Below are 17,493 nucleotides of genomic sequence, written 5' to 3' on the forward strand. Positions count from 1 at the left end.
TATAGTGACCAAAATTATCGTGATTATCAATATTATCACGGTTTTGTTAAAACGAGATGAAAGTGTTCAAAAATAACTGATGCTCACACTGAAAACATTTCAACAAGTTTTATATTTGAAAATCAACAAACAACAAATAAAATAAGCAGCTCTATGCACTTATTAAATCAAGATTCTATTCTGTGGCATTTCCTTCATTATAATGACCGTCGTCATAGCAACGCATTATAACACAGCGCACATCCATGCATCACAACGGGCGCGCGCTCTTGTTTCATTCAAATGCAACTTGACGTCTTGCGTCTCCGTTTTTGATTGTATTGAAAATTAAATCAGAGTTGATTTATTGTTTACAGAGTTTGATAATATTGTTGTGATCATCTTGTCTGGACGATTGTTTTGTACGCTGTACTAAATGGATTTATAAACAGGTAAGATTTAAAACATTAATCTCAATTCAATATGTCCCCGTAATTATGTGGTAAAAAAAAAAAGAGTTTACAATGAATCTATACATTATTATCCCATAAATGGCACTCTTAATAATAGTCTTGTTTGAACTTGTTCGTTCGTCTTTGGTTCAAAGCCACTTGCTGCAAACTTTTCTTCGCGGAAGCTTCACGTTTATTTCAAGCGAGTGAGAAACAATATTTAAACTCAAAACAACATTTTGTGCCCAATTATTTCCCAGACGTAGGTATTGAAGTCAAAGTTAACTTGCCTTGCGTTCGCTATAGCCTAACGTTACAGCTAAACAGTGGGTGATTACGGTGGCCGGGAAGTGCAAAGCAACATTACAAAGAATTAAACACTTTTACAAAGCTCGAGACAAATTTACATTCTGGAAAACATTTTTACCTACCATAAAACACAATTACATGGGCTAAACACTTTTACCAAGGACAAGACAAATTAACATTTTAGAAAACAAATTAACAAGACGCAAAACACTTTTACCAGTCCCGAAACAAATTTACAAATGATAGATTCTTCACGGAAAGGGAATGTACCACATACCGGAAGTGACGAGTGAAAGCGGATGATAGGTGTTCTTGGTGAGCGCGGTCAATTCGTGTTGTGGAAGTGGAGTAAATATGGCGTGAATGAAGTTTATGGTGACCGAACATGGACTGCGGCCGAGGGATGTTTTGCCCGTTTTGTGGCAAACACATGAACAGCTTAACGCGGTTTTGCTTTACGTGTGGTCGGTGTTTGGAGTTTTTAAAGGACGCGAACCAGACGGAAACACCTGACATACTGCATCATTGCGTTCAATATTTTAACGAGGGCCACTCGTACGATGTAATCGTGGACATGATGTCAAGTCTACACGGTGTAAACATCAGCTTGAGGACTCTTAAAAGTAAACTGAACGAAGCCGGGTTTTACCGCAGAAAGGATTATTCCTCTCCAAACGCCGTGAGTAACGCCATCAGATCTGAACTTCGTGGACCTGGACAACTATTTGGCTACCGCACGATGTGGCAGGTACTTAAACAAAAGTACAATCTTCGAGTGAAGAGAGATGATGTGATGAATTTCCTCCGGGAGCTTAATCCTCGAGGGTGTGAGAGCAGAGCACGCAGAAGGTTTACAAGAAGAACCTATCACTCAATGGGACCTAACTATATGTGGCACGCAGATGGTTATGATAAACTTAAGCCATTCGGTTTGGCCATTTCGGGATGCATTGATGGATTTTCACGTAAAGTATTGTGGCTTGAATGTGGACCAACAAATAATAACCCAACAGTGATTGCTCATTATTTCATGTCATGTGTGCGAAACCTCGGTGTCATCCCCATGAGACTGAGGACTGATTGCGGCACTGAGAACGGCATAATGGCTGCAATTCAATGTACCCTACGCCACCATCACAGTGACTACTACTCTGGAGCGTCCAGCCACATGTACGGCTCATCTATAACTAACCAGCGTATTGAGTCCTGGTGGTCTATATTTAGAAAGGGAAGGTGAGTTGTCTTCATAAGGGGTAATTTGCATCTTTAATCATTCAATGTACTTTTCTTGTCAGGAACGAGTAATTGAAAACGAGCACAATAAAGATCAATAAAAAATGTAAAACAAATCCTGCTCGTCAGGAATAGTTGTTCCTGAAAAGAAAATCGAATGACCAAAAGATGCAAAGACCATGAATTTCATTACAACTAACCTTGATTTTATTATTCAAACATGTGTATTGAAAGTATAACTAAACATTTTTGTCCATTTCTATAGGTCTCAGTTCTGGATGGAGTTATTTGCAGACCTTAGAGATGCTGGATACTTCAACGGTAGTCATGAGCATCAGTGCCTATTGAGATATTGCTTTGGTGATGTTATTCAGAAGGACTTGGATGAGTGTGTGAGGCTGTGGAACAGTCACAGGATTCGCCCTTCCAGAACAGCAGCATGTCCAGGAGGAGTGCCCAATGAACTCTACTACTTACCACACAGGTGATAAACAGATCAAAGTATTAATATAACGTTTTAACTTATATGAAAATAAATTCAAAAGAAAATAAAAAAATATTTTAAATATTGTTTTCATTGTAATTTAAATTTATTTTCTAATGTTTGTTTGTAAATTGTTTTTCTTTCTTTTTTTTGTTTTTCTTTTGAAGTTGACCAAAATTAACTAACTAACTAAAAGAAATGCAATTATGTTTTCTATTTAACATAGGTTTGGCTCCAGAGACTGCGGATTTCAAATTGAACAGGCTGACCTGGATGCCCTTCCTGAGGCTAGCCTGCCATTGACTCCTTGTGGGGACCCAAACATGCAGGAGTACTTGGACTTTGCCATGGAACACAATCAGTTACAGAAGCCAGAGAACTGGGAGTCTGCATCAGAACTGTACATGAAATTAAAAGATATGGCTCAGCTATGAAATTATCAAAAAGGTAATTATTTTGTAGTAGTGAAACACTGCTGCCTGCCTGAATACAATATTCATGAATCTGTCACCCAAAGCTTAATTGTTTTTAAGTGTGAAATAAATGAATCAAAAATAGTAATTAGTATTTATTTACTTTGTAAACAAAAGTTATTGTTTCTTTATCTAAAACAGTGATCACAAAGGGATCCCAGTTTGAGATTCATGGATCTAAAACATTTTCAAAATGTTAACTGAGAAAAGAACATGCTTACATACTGTAACATTATAAAAACAACTTTGGCAACTGCACTTTAAAGTGCATCTTTAACAACAACTTTTGCAGAGTCTTAACTCTAGGGGTCATCCATTATATAGCTTAGAAACAGCCGAATCCTGGACTATTTTGAATTCCAAAGTCCATTTGTGACTTAAACAAAGTGTACGAGTCTAGGAGTGGTAATCTCAAGGAGTTTGCACATGTATTTGCCATTGGGAACACAGAGTCATCCTCAAACTCTATTTGTGGCAGTGGTTCCAAGCCAGATGGGGGAAGTGAAGACAGTCCAGTAGCAAACATCAAAACATCTTCAACAGACACAGCCGCCTGGCTTTCTGCAAAGAAAAAAAATTCAGATACATCATTGCAAAGTGTTTTCTTAACTAGTTATAAAAACAAATGAACTAACAAACCTTCACAATCAAGGAGATAGTCTGCCCAGTAGGCCATGGTTTGACTTTCTTTAAGTCTTCGATTACTCCCCGAAGGACTGAGGTCAGGTTTGAAGAGACTCTCAAGTTCAAAAGCAGTGAGTCGCCTTTCAGAGTGGAACAGGACAGGGGCCATCAAAGTAGGGTGTTGCTGTAGTGCAGTCAAAAACTGCAGGGTTGAAAGACCATCTTTGAATCTACAGAGTGAACACAAACATTGTTTCACTGCTGTGTAGTGCCAATTGAATTTAAATTATCTAAAGAAAACTATTAAATATTCTCTTCTCTACAATTACTATCCACCTTAACAAACATACATGTAGATTTTCCTCTATGGAAGAGTTAGTCAGGAGGAGAAACTTGATCTAATTTCTGTTTTTGCTTTGTCATTATGATGTATTGTGTGTAGATTGATGAGGAAAAGGATTAATATACATTTTAAATTGAATCTATAAGGTGTGAAGACTTAAAGGATAGTTCACTTTAAAATTTAAATTCTGTCATCATTTACTCACCCTCAAGTTGTTTCAAACCTGTATTAATTTATTTATTCTGCTGAACACAAAGAAATATATTTTGAAGAATGTCAGTAACCAAACAGTTGACTGTTCCCATTGACTTCCATAGTAGGAAAAAAAAATACTATGGAAGTCAATGGGTACAGACTACTGTTTGGTTACTGACATTCTTCAAAATATATTTCTTTGTGTTCAGCAGAAGAAATAAATTAATACAGGTTTGAAACAACTTGAGGGTGAGTAAATGATGACAGAATTTAAATTTTAAAGTGAACTATCCCTTTAATGAAGGCACTGTTTGACACAGAATGAAGCAACATCACATATCAGTTGAAATACACTAAGGTACAAATTCTGTCACAGTGACAAATTGATAACAGATATACATGCTTGCATAAACCAAAGATGGGGACCATGAGGCATTTTAAACTAAAAATTCTTACAAAAATACATTAAAAAAAAGAAAATCTCATCACCACAAATATTATCTTACCTGTCAATTACAGATGAGTTGCGGTCAATAATATACCATTGGAGGTAGTCAGACACGATTTCTTTCTTTTCTTCCACAGTAGCCACACGTCTCAGACAACCTGCTGTCTGTAACATTGTGCTGTGTCTCATGATACATTCTTGCAGAGCATCCAACGAAGCAGCATTCTCAATCTGAAAGAGATGAAAATAGGTATAAACACCCCAGTCAATAACTGTGTGCACTGTATCTTCTTGCCTATTTTTTAATGACATATTGTAGCATCTTACACTATCAAAAACTAATAAATTAATTAAATAAATTCTGCACGTGATATAGGAAGTAAACATGGTCTCAAAACACTGCAGGAACTATGTAAAATTCTGCCCTACCATTATTTACTACCAACTTATGCTATTCTCACCTCTTGCAAAGCTTTCCCTATTTCTTCATCAGTTATTAAATTACTTGTTGCTTTGAATGAAGGCTGGCCTGCAAGATAATGTACAAGATCTTCCGACAGGAAATGGGGTCCTGGACCTCCATGCACAACTGACACAGCAATCATCTTTCCTGCCAGGTAGTATTCATCCTCCCTAACAGCTGTGAATTAATTCATATTGCAAAATAAAACAAACAATGCATTACTGTATATACTGTAATATACAAGCATATGTCATGTGATATATATGGTCAATTAACATTAACCAACCATTAGTAGCCTATAGTACACATCTAACCAATATGCATACCATTTGCATTGTAGACCAGGAACCGATGTCCTTCTGGTCCATCAAAAATGGGCCGGTCTTTTAGGTGTTTCATTAATAGAGTTAAAAACTCTCGTCTTGGACCACCAGTGTCAATTCCCTCTTCCAGAACACCAGTATCATCAGTAAATTTCACCAGCATGTCACAGGTTTCAGAATATGTTGTACGCTTGAAACCTCTGACTGCCCCATCCCAAACATTAGCCCTTGAGATGTTGAACCGGCTGACTTTTTTACGATCAATAGGAAGCGACAGGTTTGCTACGATGTCAGGTAATGCAATGTCCGACTCCTCCCTGTAATGACAAAAAGTGACTTGATTTGTGGATATTCCAGAACTATTGTACAGTGAAATTTTTTTTTTTTCATGTTTTGAGTGCTATAGTCAAAACCTGTCATATTACATTGCTGTGTGTTGGAAATTCTCCACATTGACAGCAACCGGCCCTTCGTCCTCTTGCTCAACATTTGGTGAATACAGGTCGGTATATTTACTGTTGGGAAATTACCATTTCCATGTTAAAACATCGTACAAACAAAAGTCTTCCCCATGTAATCAGTTAAATAAATTAATTATGTCAGTCTTTATCTTCTTCTTTTTTTTACTTACCTGTAGCAAGAAGGTTTTTTTGGATATGTTTCAGGTGGATCCAGATCCTCAGCATCAGATATTACTATCTGAAAAACAGATTCAAATGTCTGAAACAACACTGAAAACCAGAAATGTCATGCTGCCACAGTCTGCCTTATTACCTGTCCTGGCTGAAATGTTGATGATTGTCCTGGTGCATCTCTGAAACATGATAAAACATTAAAATGATTAGCTCCATGATTAAAGCTATAAGGTAGTTTTGAGTAACATGTAGAGGGAACAGAAAGATTTATAAATAAATCCAAAAAATTTTTTTTGCTATAAATAGCATTATACATATGGTATCTTCTGTTTCAAGTTCATCCAAGCAAATTCTCTGATCACATCAACAACTTAAAGATAAATTATTTATTAAGAACATGTGGATAGGAGCGCTTCTTGGACTCAAATCTGAGTTTGTTTGAGTTTCTTTTTGAATAGAAAAGGTATAAAATAAGAGAAAGCTCAAACTACTAATTTTTATAATTATTAAAATGCTTGTATTGCAAGTGGCCAAGTCATACAGAATTAATTTAAAATAACTCGATGCGTTTTGGCATCTAGCCTTCGTCAGCGAGTCAAACGGATGAAATGCGAGACAGTGGGTCTTTTCTAGTGTCCAAAGTGTTCTGGGCTAGAGTGGGTGATGTAGACATCTTAAAACCAGCAGGTGTCCTTCAGGCCTACAATAGTCAAATCATGTAAACAGCCAAGTTTCCTATTGGTTGATTACCACTTAAAAAACCCATTGTCTCTCATTACATCTATTTGACTCCCTGACAAAGGCTAGATGCCGAAACATGTCGAAGTTCTATTAGTTGGTTCTGGATGACCGTGCCACTTCAATAAAGGCCTATAGTACCTATGTAGGATCGTCAATGATGTGTGATAGTGGATACCCCCCACTTTATTCTGTAGTGGCGATTTTAATCTTATTTTGTTTTCTCAATGATAAAATTGAATGACGTGTTCTGTATTTTGAGTTTTCCTGTTGTAACGTTGATACAGCTGTGTGTGACACTGAGACAGAGGTGAGAAGACCCCAGGCTAAGGAGGGGTTGAGGCAACCATGGGGGTTCCTCAGTTCCTGCCCTCTGGGGTGGGTGTTTAGAGAATGCTTTGATGAGAACATAAGACTCCAGAAAGAACACCAATCTGTGTCTCACTCTACCCTGCAAACTGGTCTGTAAAGGCTGGGGTTTCACCCAGCCTGGCAGCTGGCCTGTGTGGCTAGAATGGGAACTATTCTTGCAAGAATAAATATATCTTTTTCTTTTAAATACAATTTGGATCTTGACGTCTCTTTTGCCTGGGAATGCTGTGTTTGTTAAATATTGTTTTTGCCACAACAATTCTCACGTGTTTAATGGTTTGGTTAGTTTGTGTTTATTCACCTGCAAGAGCAACTGCATTTCAGTAGATTTATTCTGTTATGTTAAGTAAAGCTCACACAGGCAGCTGTGGGTCCTTTAGGTAGGGAGCACCTCAGTCAGTTTCAGAAACAGCCGATAGCATGTTGCAACGTTGAGCTTATGTGCAGCAATATAAATGTATGTATAATGTGTATGTGAATAAGTAGAACAATGTCTGCTAGTAGTTTTATCAGTTTTGATTGCACTTTACCTGGTAGTGAAAGCACTTTAGCCCAATAAAATATGACTTTTCATAAAATATTAATTTCAGTCAAGAAGTAAATAAATAATTTCAACCCATGCACGCCTGAAAGTTCATTTGTGTCCAAGTGTGCAACACCTACCTTTCATCTTCCAGTTTGTATTTGGGAGTACTTCGATTTTGTGGTTCAAAAACCTGAGAGGAAACGGATAAAATGATCAACAACTTTCAACAGCTTCCATTATTTTTCCATTACCACATACAGTATATCAATGCTGAATGGTTGTCTGTGTTACTGTATAATAGTAACTGCAAAATAATCAAAACAAGCATTTTCCACTAAAATATTGACCAGGACATTGATGTTATGCTTAAAATCCAATGTACATCTAATAAATTACATGAAATTGAATAAATACAAACATACATAAATGTTTTAAAAAAGATAAATAACTATGTACCAAAGTGTCAGCTCGATTGAATTCAGCTGTGCTCCTTGTTGTCATGACAATTTCAGAATCAGAATCAGAGTCTGAGGTATCGTACTCTGAAAAAAATGAATCAAACAACCATTATTTATCCTCCAGCAGAGTATCTAAATATGTAAAAATATTGAATAATGAGATCCACTAACCTCTTTTATAGTGTTTTTCTAGGCAAATGAAAAAAGTAATCCTGGAATATGCCTTTCCTATTTCCTTTTTATATTCTGCCAATTTAAATGACCTTTCTGACCCAGGCACATGGACCACCTCTGAGCAGTCTGGATACAAAAGGACATAAGGTCCTTCGTGCATGTCCTTGTTAAAGGTTCTCATTTTCTGGACAGCTTGTTTTAGTAGATCAGGTGCTGCTACCTCTGGGTCTGTAAATAACGGGAGTGTTTTCCCTCTTAGAGGTTTTAAATCAGTTCCATCAGTTCCATGTGGCCCCATCAATCCTACATTTATCTAGTAAAATAACAAAGATATAATTAATGTATAGGTAAAATACATATACACACACACACACACACATATAGAACATTGCAAAATTATATAGGGCGGTCAGTACAACTTACCTGGACATGTTTTCTTTCTTTGGGCCTACATTTTCCTTTTGGCCCATAGTTAAAAGACTGTCGTTCTTTTGACTTCGAGCTTCTGTACTCCATGAACTGTTTGTATGATGGGGGACATGGGTTGTTCTGCTGACATGGACAGAGTTCCGTTTCAAAATTCACAATTTACCAAAATAGAAAGTTAGAAGCCGCTCGAAAAATCATTAGCATTACTACTGACTTTTATTTCACATGTCCTTAGATAGCTAGCGTTTTGCTACACTTACTTTGCTTAGCACTGTGTCGGGCTGTCGAGAAGTCCCCGGGGTTTCAGGTGTTTCCGTCTGGTTCGCGTCCTTTAAAAACTCCAAACACCGACCACACGTAAAGCAAAACCGCGTTAAGCTGTTCATGTGTTTGCCACAAAACGGGCAAAACATCCCTCGGCCGCAGTCCATGTTCGGTCACCATAAACTTCATTCACGCCATATTTACTCCACTTCCACAACACGAATTGACCGCGCTCACCAAGAACACCTATCATCCGCTTTCACTCGTCACTTCCGGTATGTGGTACATTCCCTTTCCGTGAAGAATCTTTCATTTGTAAATTTGTTTCGGGACTGGTAAAAGTGTTTTGCGTCTTGTTAATTTGTTTTCTAAAATGTTAATTTGTCTTGTCCTTGGTAAAAGTGTTTAGCCCATGTAATTGTGTTTTATGGTAGGTAAAAATGTTTTCCAGAATGTAAATTTGTCTCGAGCTTTGTAAAAGTGTTTAATTCTTTGTAATGTTGCTTTGCACTTCGCGGCCACCGTAGGTGATGGTCACACAAGACGACTCGGCAGATTTGAAGTGTTTATATTGCAGCGACTTTTTGTTCTGCAGACAGGGTGACCATCCTCGATTAAGTTTCCCTCAGGACTTTTGTGCTGAAAAAACTCACGAGCGCATCCGCCATTCCTTCTCGAATAAAAACACAACAGTGCGCGCTGCGCCTGCGTCAGACTGATGCTGGCTGGACAGGATTTACAGTGAGCTATTAAAATCGCGATAATCAAACACGGTTTTAATGATAATTACATTGTAAACGATAATACTAACCGTCAGTACATTTCATCGTGGTTTATCGTGAAACCGGTAATCGTCCCATCCCTACTTTAAATATTGTCAGAGTATTTGAAACCATAGTGCTTGACATACGTATACAGACTGGGAAGGGTGAACTCCAGGAGCCGTTTCCCACACACATGACGAGAAACTCTCCCTGCAGTGTGTAGCCTTTGTCACAGTGGAACTCAAGAGCACGCCCATTTGAGAGGTTGTGCTCTTGCACTTTTCCATTCAACAAATCTGTTATCTTCTCACAGCCTCCTAAAACTGTGAGTTTATGTATGTGCATTTGTGAAAAAAAGAAGAGGAAAGAATGGAAAAAGGTTAGATAGAGAAACACGGAAAGACGTCAAACTTATACTGTTTCTTAAAACAGTCAAGAGTGACTGTTTATCTATTCTTACCTTCACATGCTGGTGTAGGTAAGCTCCATGTTCTGTTGGCTTGGCAAGTGAGGTTCTGTGAACCAACCAAAGTCATCCCTGAATGACACATGTAACTCACAATACTCTGGTATGTCTGACCACTGGACAAAGCAACTGCATGGGGAACCACTGGTGGAGGACCACATGATACAGCTAGACAAAAGATGAGTTTAGAGATCAAGTAGAATGAATGTGTAATAATAACAATATAACTATTAACAACTTGTTATTAATTAACAACTTTTTTTCTTAAGCATAAACGGGTAAGAAAAACATACCAAATATTGTTCATTATTAAAGATAACCAGAAAACAATAAAAAACGTCAGATACATTTTTTTTTTCAGTTTGAAAAAGTCTTACCAGCACACACTGGCTTAATTCCACTCCAGGTTTTATCACCTTGACATATCTGAACAGAATCACCCTGTATGATGTGAAATAAGAATATAAATATATACATGCTTTTAGCTTATTAACTCTTATTCACCACTATTATAAACACATTTATTAATATTGGGGCAATGGTTTGGGGGGAAATATGGCATTAGATAATATAAGGACTAATCCTTATATTTTCCCTGCCTACGGCCTGAGACAATGGGATAAGCTCCTGCATAGGTCAAGCAGTTTAGAAATTAATTGATAAATAAATACGTACCTGTATTTCAAACCCCGGTAGACAAGTATGGCTAATAATATCTTCATAATTGTAGCTCTTGCCCTCAACCAAACCATTAAGAATGGTGAGAGGCTTCTCACAAATAACAGGCACACAAGAGTTGGAAGAGAAAGATGGAGACCATTTGCCAGAGATCTGGATGAATTAAAAGGAAAATAACATTGAGACATAATTAGTTAAAGACAAATTTATGTGTTGACACAGAATGATGATCTTAACATATCACTGACACTTACTGTACACTCAGATAATCCAGGTCCCTCAAGATAGTACCCTGGTCTACAGGAGATTATGATTGTGCCCCCTACAGGTGTGAGCTGCTTGCCTGTGACAACTACATTGGTGAGGTTTGCAGGCAGCCTGCAGGGTGAAAGTCGACATCTGACACTGTGTTTGGACCAGGTGCCATCACTTTCACAGGTAATTGAGTCTGTCTTTGTTGCTAACTCAAAGCCTTCTGTACACCTGTGTGTCAAGTGGAAACATTCAGTTGAATGCATCTCAGCACTTTTATTTGTACAATTAAGCTTTTATTGGATGTTTATGTTATGTCAAAGTACCTGTACTGAGCTTTGCTGCCATAGGTTAACACCACTCCTGCAGTCTCTGCATTTGGGATGAGAGGAGGCACTCCACAAGAAACTGGTTCACAGTTCAGGTTAGGCTCTCCCCATCTACCCAACCTTCCACAGGAAAGATGGGGAAAACCTTTCAAATTATATCCTGGCCTACAGCGGTAGGTGACTGTATCAATAGAGTATGTAGGAGTGCCTTGTACGACAGCATTAGGCACAGCTGGGGGAGGGCTGGAACATCTCCCTCGGGTGCAGATGGGTACTCCTGGACTCCACACTCCGCCCTTGTCACATATGGCCTCTGGGGGGCCAAGAATTTTATATCCATCATCACATCGGAACCAGATGCTTGCACCACAGGTGTGGTCTCGCCCGAGAATGGTGCCGTACTTCAGAAACGGGGTACTGCAGACACATGGTCGGCATTCTGGAACTTGCCCCAGCCAGACACCCTCTGTAGCACATCGTAAAACCGGACTGCCAAAAACCTCATAGCCTGGGAAGCAAATATACTCCACAACATCATCAAAATTAAAGCTTGATCCATTCAGGTAACCATGGCTAATGTCCTCAGGTGGGTCGCATGTGACTATGTCGCACCGCGGAGGAGGGTCATCCCATAGTCCATCAGCTCTGCATATTAGCGTAGGATTTCCTGTCAAGACGTAGCCAATGTCACACGCATACCTAACCATACCGTTGTAGCCATAATCCGTGCCTGTTACTCTGCCATTTTCAATTACTGGTGGTTGACCACAGTTGGCTGGAAGGCACTTTGGAGGAGCCTCACTCCAACTGCCATTGGCCGAACAAACACTTGTCGGTGCCCCCTGTAGGATGAAGCCAAGATTGCAGCTGAACAACAACCTCTTACCAAACGTATAGTCGTCTCCTCTTACTAAAACGTCCTTTGATACAACAGGCCGCCCACAGTAGACTGCTCTACACGTTGGAGCTTTGTTGTCCCATTTCCCATCAACCTGACAAGTTCTAGTTTTAACACCCTCGAGGACAAACCCTTTATGGCATTCATAATGAATAAGCATCTTGATATCAAAGGATTTTCCAATCACCTCACCATTCGCAATGCCTCCAGGATTACCACATGAGATGGGCAAACAGCGGGGAGCATCATCACTCCACTGCTGCCCAGAGATACACTGTCGGATTGTCTGTCCACTTAGCTCGTAACCCTCCTCACAACTGTACTCTGCGAGGCTGCCATGTGGGCTATTTGATACCATAACTGATCCATATTCAGGGCTAGGTGGAGTCTCACATTGTGCCGGAGCACACACAGGTGCAGTTCCATTCCACGTGCCATCTTCTTGGCACATCAACATGACACCACCATTAATTTCATAGCCAGCATGACAGTGATATTGAACTAGGGAACCATGTAAAAAGCTGTTGTCTACTGGTAAATGTTGGCTTGTAAGTGCGTCATCATCGTCTTCTTTGACCTTCGAGTAGTCACCAAAATCAATATGTGGAGGCAGGCCGCAGTCAGCAGGAGTACATTTTGGCTCAGAGCTTGACCAGCCATGTTCTTCACAAGTGAGATGATTATTACCCACTAGCAGAAAACCAGGGAAGCAGCTATAGAAGATAGTAACCCCAAACTTGCGGTCCCGTCCTTCTACAAAGCCATTGTCAATTGGTTTTGGGGGAGAACAGTAAATCTGCACACAGGTAGGAGCCTCCTGGTGCCACTGTCCATTCTCCAGACAGGTGAGGGTTTCTGGGCCTTGTAAGCGGTACCCCCTTTGGCAGGAATATGTAACTGATTGGCTAAACTGAAGCCTGGAGTATCTAACAGAGCCATTGGGAATCTCCTTGGGTGCAGCACACTTAACAGGGTGACATATAGGTACACCTCCTATCCACAGTCCACTTTGACCACAAAGCACAGTGCTGTTACCTACTAAGTCATAGCCTGCCTTACAGCTGTAGATGGCAGTACTAAGATACATTAGTCCTTGAACATCCACAATTCCATTTGGTATGTCCTCAGGCTGTGGGCATTCAATAGGAATGCACTCAGGATAAGGTTTACTCCAGTTCCCATCTGCCTGGCAACGGACAGTAGCTTCCTTCCGGAGGGTAAAGCCATCCATGCAAGAGTAGGTCACCACACTAGCAAAATAGGACAGTGTGTCAGATGGGTCACCAAAGGCAACCTCAGGGGGAGGTCCACAAAACACTTGTTTGCAGACAGGGAAAGAGTCATTCCACTCTTGGGATGGGGTACAACGAAGAGTTCGTGCTCCATGGAGAACATAACCTTCCTCACAAGAAAGCTCCACAGTGCCAGAGTCAGAATCAAATCCACGCAGTACAAGGTGATTCTCCTCTAATGGTGGTTCGGGGCACTGTACTGGGGAACAACGTGGGGTTACGCTCTTATCCCAATTTTCTAACTTTAAACAAGTCCATACAGCATCTCCAATGAGTTCATATCCCTCGTTGCAGAAAAATTCCACCTTGCTGCCGACTTCAAAGGTGGAGCCGTGATAATGCCCATTTTTTATATCAGGTGGGGTAGGGCAGGTGAGGAGGACACAAACAGCAGGAGGGTTGTTGTTCGACCACTGCTTATTGGCCATGCATATACGTTCAGGTTTTCCAGTTAGGCGATAACCATCATTGCAAGCATAGGTCACTCTACTGCTGTATACATAGCTGTTCTTTCTTAGTTGGCCCTACAAAGAGAAAAATGTCAAATATGTTTAATAATGTATGTGAAATAATCAAGGATTACATTGACATTAGAATTCTCTATTGTTTTGTTTAAATAAATATATACATCATGCATCCCAGGAAGACAGTATTGAATTTACCTGGATAAAACCATTTGCCAAGCGAGTAGGGCTGGGACAGGAAATAGGCTGGCATGTGGGCAAGACACCTCCCCACTCACCGTTGGCTTTACAAATTCTCCTTTTCTCTCCTCGAATGAAATAACCTTTGTCACAGCTGTAAGCAATTACCGCTCCAAAACTGTAATTGCTCCCACTTACATAGCCCTTCTCAATACTGTCTGGCTTTGAGCATCTGACAGGCATACAGCCAATGTCCGAAGGTGAGGGTGTCCACTCTCCCCCTATCATGCATTTCAGGGTTCCTGTTGTGTTGAGAACAAAGCCCTCCTCACACTTATAGTTGACCTCTGTGTTGCTAGCATACTTCAGTTTGTTTATGGAGTCCAGAATGGCATGAGGTAAATCTGGGGGACGCTGGCAGAAGTTGGCAATGCAGTGAGGAATGACAAAGCCATCTGGGGGTGCCCAAACACCTTGGGCATTGCAGAACATTTTTGTATTGTTACCAGCAGTGTAGCCGTCATCACAGAAATAGATAGCAGTGTCCCCAAAAAGCTGGTGTCCAGTGTCAGGTAGGGCATGGTCAACTTGGGGTGGTGGCCCACAAGACAGAGGCACACACTGGGCAGAATTACGAGTCCAGTTGCCACTTGGGAGGCATTCTTGAGTTTCTATGCCAAGCAGGGTGTAACTACAATAAAACAAATTTTTACAAATCATTGTTATCAAATCATTCCTACAGTGATTAAAAAAGATATTTTGCAGGGCATCAAACATCTGTTTTTGTTGAACGCAGACAAATTAGGGGTTGCACAGACTAGTCGACTTTAATGCTCTGCCATGTCGCTTAAAGCTTGACGTCAACTCGTGCAGATCGTGCACACACATTAACATTCAGTAGCACAGAAATTTTTTGTCAACACTGTGATTTACTTCTTTTTGGAGAAGCTGGCAGGTAGAATTAACTTAATCACTATATCACTAATGTATTCATATAAAAGTAATATTTACTGTGCTACATTATCTGTATCTCATTTAGAATGAGCAGAAATCTGTGAGAAATATAACGGCCCCAAGACGAAAAAACTGATAAAAATAAGCTGTTATGTAGGAGCAATAGCCTGTGGGCAGTGCTGTGTAATATACCATAGCTGTGCACAAGGCAACCTGTGTTAGAATCTCAGCTCGAGGTTGAGGCTTATTTGTTTATTAATGATGTCATTGGCAAATAGTAGACGTCAAGTCGACTTTCATCGCGTAAATGTCGACTTAAAAAAATCTGAAATCGTTTAACCTCTAAGAAAAATATAATCGGTTCAGAGCCCTTGGCACACAAATATACACAAATTAAGTTACCCCTCTTTGCAAATATAGATGATTCTGCTACCCAGCGTAAAGTTGTCGCCCTTAATCTCAGCGTCCTTCAAAGGAGGAGGTTTGCCACAGTCCACTCTGGCACAGAGGGGGGGAGGAAATGCCCACTCTCCTGATGACTCGCACTTCAGTTCCATGGCACCCAGCAATCTTTACACAAAAAAACTGGTGAGTCAACACATTCTCTGTGTATTCTCTATTCATTCTCTATCTAGATTGTGTATAAACCAACCATACCATCTAACATGTTTTCCTGTATGGTCCCTGCTACAATTATCATATAGTCAGTTATGAAAATGTATTAGACTTTACCTGTATCCCTCTATGCAGGTGTAGGTTAGCGTGGAGAGGAAGACTTTCCCATTGAGGGTATACTCAGCATAATCCACCACTGGGGGCTCACCACAGGTTACAGGCTTACAAACATGGGCCTCTCTGCTCCACTTCAAATCCAATTGACACTGGCTTTCTATTGGCTCCTGGGGGACATAGCCCTTCTCACAACTGCAGCAGAGCAAAAAAATACAAAGATTAGCTACACACAAAAATATCATCCTTTCCCATTATGTTATTAAATAAAAACAGTTTTTTCCATATTTAAACAGGTCTCTTAAAGGGATAGTTCACTTTAAAATTAAAATTCTGTCATCATTTACTCACCCTCAAGTTGTTTCAAACCTGTATTAATTTATTTCTTCTGCTGAACACAAAGAAAGATATTTTGAAGAATGTCAGTAACCAAACAGTAGTCTGTACCCATTGACTTCCATAGTATTTTTTTTTCCTACTATGGAAGTCAAGAAAGATATTTTGAAGAATGTCAGTAACCAAACAGTAGTCTGTACCCATTGACTTCCATAGTATTTTTTTTTCCTACTATGGAAGTCAAGAAAGATATTTTGAAGAATGTCAGTAACCAAACAGTAGTCTGTACCCATTGACTTCCATAGTATTTTTTTTTCCTACTATGGAAGTCAAGAAAGATATTTTGAAGAATGTCAGTAACCAAACAGTAGTCTGTACCCATTGACTTCCATAGTATTTTTTTTCCTACTATGGAAGTCAATGGGTACAGACTACTGTTTGGTTACTGACATTCTTCAAAATATCTTTCTTTGTGTTCAGCAGAAGAAATAAATTAATACAGGTTTGAAACAACTTGAGGGTGAGTAAATGATGACAGAATTTTAATTTGAAAGTGAACTATCCCTTTAAAAGTGGCTATACAATACCTCTAGAAACCGACTCCACATCTAACACTGACAGTGATACCTGAAAGTCACCTTGCTTCCGTATGTGAAGTTTGCCCCTTTTAGGATTCCATATTCTGGGAGAGTGGGATGAGCACAGGAAAGGGCTGTGGGAGGAGGTCATTAGAATGTTATTATGATCAGTGTTATGAATGCACTTCAGACAGAAATTGTCTTCATCATTGCATTCAATTCCGTTATGTCAAGAAAAAAAATCAATGCATCTGGAGAGTATCGGGAATACGCCCAAAGCAAAATGCATGTAACTTTGATTGACATACAGTAATCTGAGTTTACCAGGCATAAAAGCCTCATAAAAGCTGCTGGCCGAGGTTCAGAATAACGCTCAGTGTGCTGGCAGTGCAAAAATACTGAATTGTTCCAGTAACATGGACTGAACAAAGCTGAACAATTGTTTATCAGATAAGGTACCTATATATATATATATAAACACAGAATGTATCTATCAGGCAGTAAGATTAAGTAAGATCAGACAGTAAGATTAAGTAAGATCAGGCAATAAGATTAAGAAACAATGTATCTGCATTGTTTGTGGTACAGTTACACAAACATTTACATATAAATTGGAGTCTACAACCATTTGGATCCCAATACAAGCTCTAA

At 39.5% G+C, this 17,493-nt stretch overlaps 3 protein-coding genes across 5 annotated transcripts in view; 1 reads left to right on the top strand and 2 right to left on the bottom strand.

Annotated features, from left to right (window-relative positions):
- Nucleotides 1–17,493, bottom strand: part of svep1 (sushi, von Willebrand factor type A, EGF and pentraxin domain containing 1) — a 99,298-nt gene that overhangs the window by 8,811 nt on the left and 72,994 nt on the right. For both annotated transcript variants that reach the window (XM_079598894.1, XM_079598893.1), the window contains exons 34-43: nt 16,892–16,976; nt 15,932–16,123; nt 15,602–15,769; nt 14,264–14,936; nt 11,409–14,125; nt 11,085–11,313; nt 10,828–10,983; nt 10,530–10,593; nt 10,147–10,320; nt 9,833–10,009 (exon numbers count right to left, since the gene is read on the bottom strand). In XM_079598894.1, the coding sequence (XP_079455020.1) occupies nt 9,833–10,009; nt 10,147–10,320; nt 10,530–10,593; nt 10,828–10,983; nt 11,085–11,313; nt 11,409–14,125; nt 14,264–14,936; nt 15,602–15,769; nt 15,932–16,123; nt 16,892–16,976 (4,635 nt within the window). The remainder of the gene's footprint in view (nt 1–9,832; nt 10,010–10,146; nt 10,321–10,529; nt 10,594–10,827; nt 10,984–11,084; nt 11,314–11,408; nt 14,126–14,263; nt 14,937–15,601; nt 15,770–15,931; nt 16,124–16,891; nt 16,977–17,493) is intronic.
- LOC306991269 (uncharacterized protein) lies at nt 1,035–7,255 on the top strand. The gene is made up of 6 exons (XM_079598988.1): nt 1,035–1,973; nt 2,239–2,457; nt 2,684–2,904; nt 4,678–4,790; nt 5,064–5,828; nt 5,992–7,255. Exons 1-3 carry the CDS (start codon nt 1,126–1,128, stop codon nt 2,889–2,891), a joined length of 1,275 nt encoding a protein of 424 aa, XP_079455114.1. The 5' UTR covers nt 1,035–1,125; the 3' UTR covers nt 2,892–2,904; nt 4,678–4,790; nt 5,064–5,828; nt 5,992–7,255.
- LOC306991241 (uncharacterized protein) lies at nt 2,621–9,300 on the bottom strand. Of its 2 annotated transcripts, none has more exons than XM_079598917.1 (13): nt 8,919–9,300; nt 8,653–8,778; nt 8,227–8,542; nt 8,054–8,139; nt 7,735–7,787; nt 6,101–6,140; nt 5,958–6,025; nt 5,752–5,841; nt 5,330–5,643; nt 5,002–5,180; nt 4,599–4,771; nt 3,570–3,784; nt 2,621–3,491 (listed from the first exon to the last, which is right to left on the bottom strand). In XM_079598917.1, exons 1-13 carry the CDS (start codon nt 9,087–9,089, stop codon nt 3,256–3,258), a joined length of 2,067 nt encoding a protein of 688 aa, XP_079455043.1. In that variant the 5' UTR covers nt 9,090–9,300; the 3' UTR covers nt 2,621–3,255. The 2 variants fall into 2 exon arrangements, with proteins under 2 accessions (XP_079455043.1, XP_079455042.1); XM_079598916.1 differs by having other exon boundaries at nt 8,653–8,781.

Source organism: Phoxinus phoxinus, assembly GCF_949152265.1.
Source record: "Phoxinus phoxinus genome assembly, chromosome: 2".
In the NCBI taxonomy this organism is placed as follows: Eukaryota; Metazoa; Chordata; class Actinopteri; order Cypriniformes; family Leuciscidae; genus Phoxinus; species Phoxinus phoxinus.

What these genes read in the sequence shown, in the direction of transcription:
- LOC306991269 (XM_079598988.1), top strand. Translation starts at nt 1,126, where the DNA reads ATGGACTGCGGCCGAGGGATGTTTTGCCCGTTTTGTGGCAAACACATG. An exon ending in TCTATATTTAGAAAGGGAAG is followed by an intron (nt 1,974 to 2,238) that starts GTGAGTTGTCTT and finishes CCATTTCTATAG; the next exon opens with GTCTCAGTTCTGGATGGAGT. An exon ending in CTCTACTACTTACCACACAG is followed by an intron (nt 2,458 to 2,683) that starts GTGATAAACAGA and finishes TATTTAACATAG; the next exon opens with GTTTGGCTCCAGAGACTGCG.
- LOC306991241 (XM_079598916.1), bottom strand. Translation starts at nt 9,089, where the DNA reads ATGGACTGCGGCCGAGGGATGTTTTGCCCGTTTTGTGGCAAACACATG. An exon ending in AACTCATCTGTAATTGACAG is followed by an intron (nt 3,785 to 4,598) that starts GTAAGATAATAT and finishes TTCACTCTGTAG; the next exon opens with ATTCAAAGATGGTCTTTCAA. An exon ending in CTATCTCCTTGATTGTGAAG is followed by an intron (nt 3,492 to 3,569) that starts GTTTGTTAGTTC and finishes TTTTCTTTGCAG; the next exon opens with AAAGCCAGGCGGCTGTGTCT.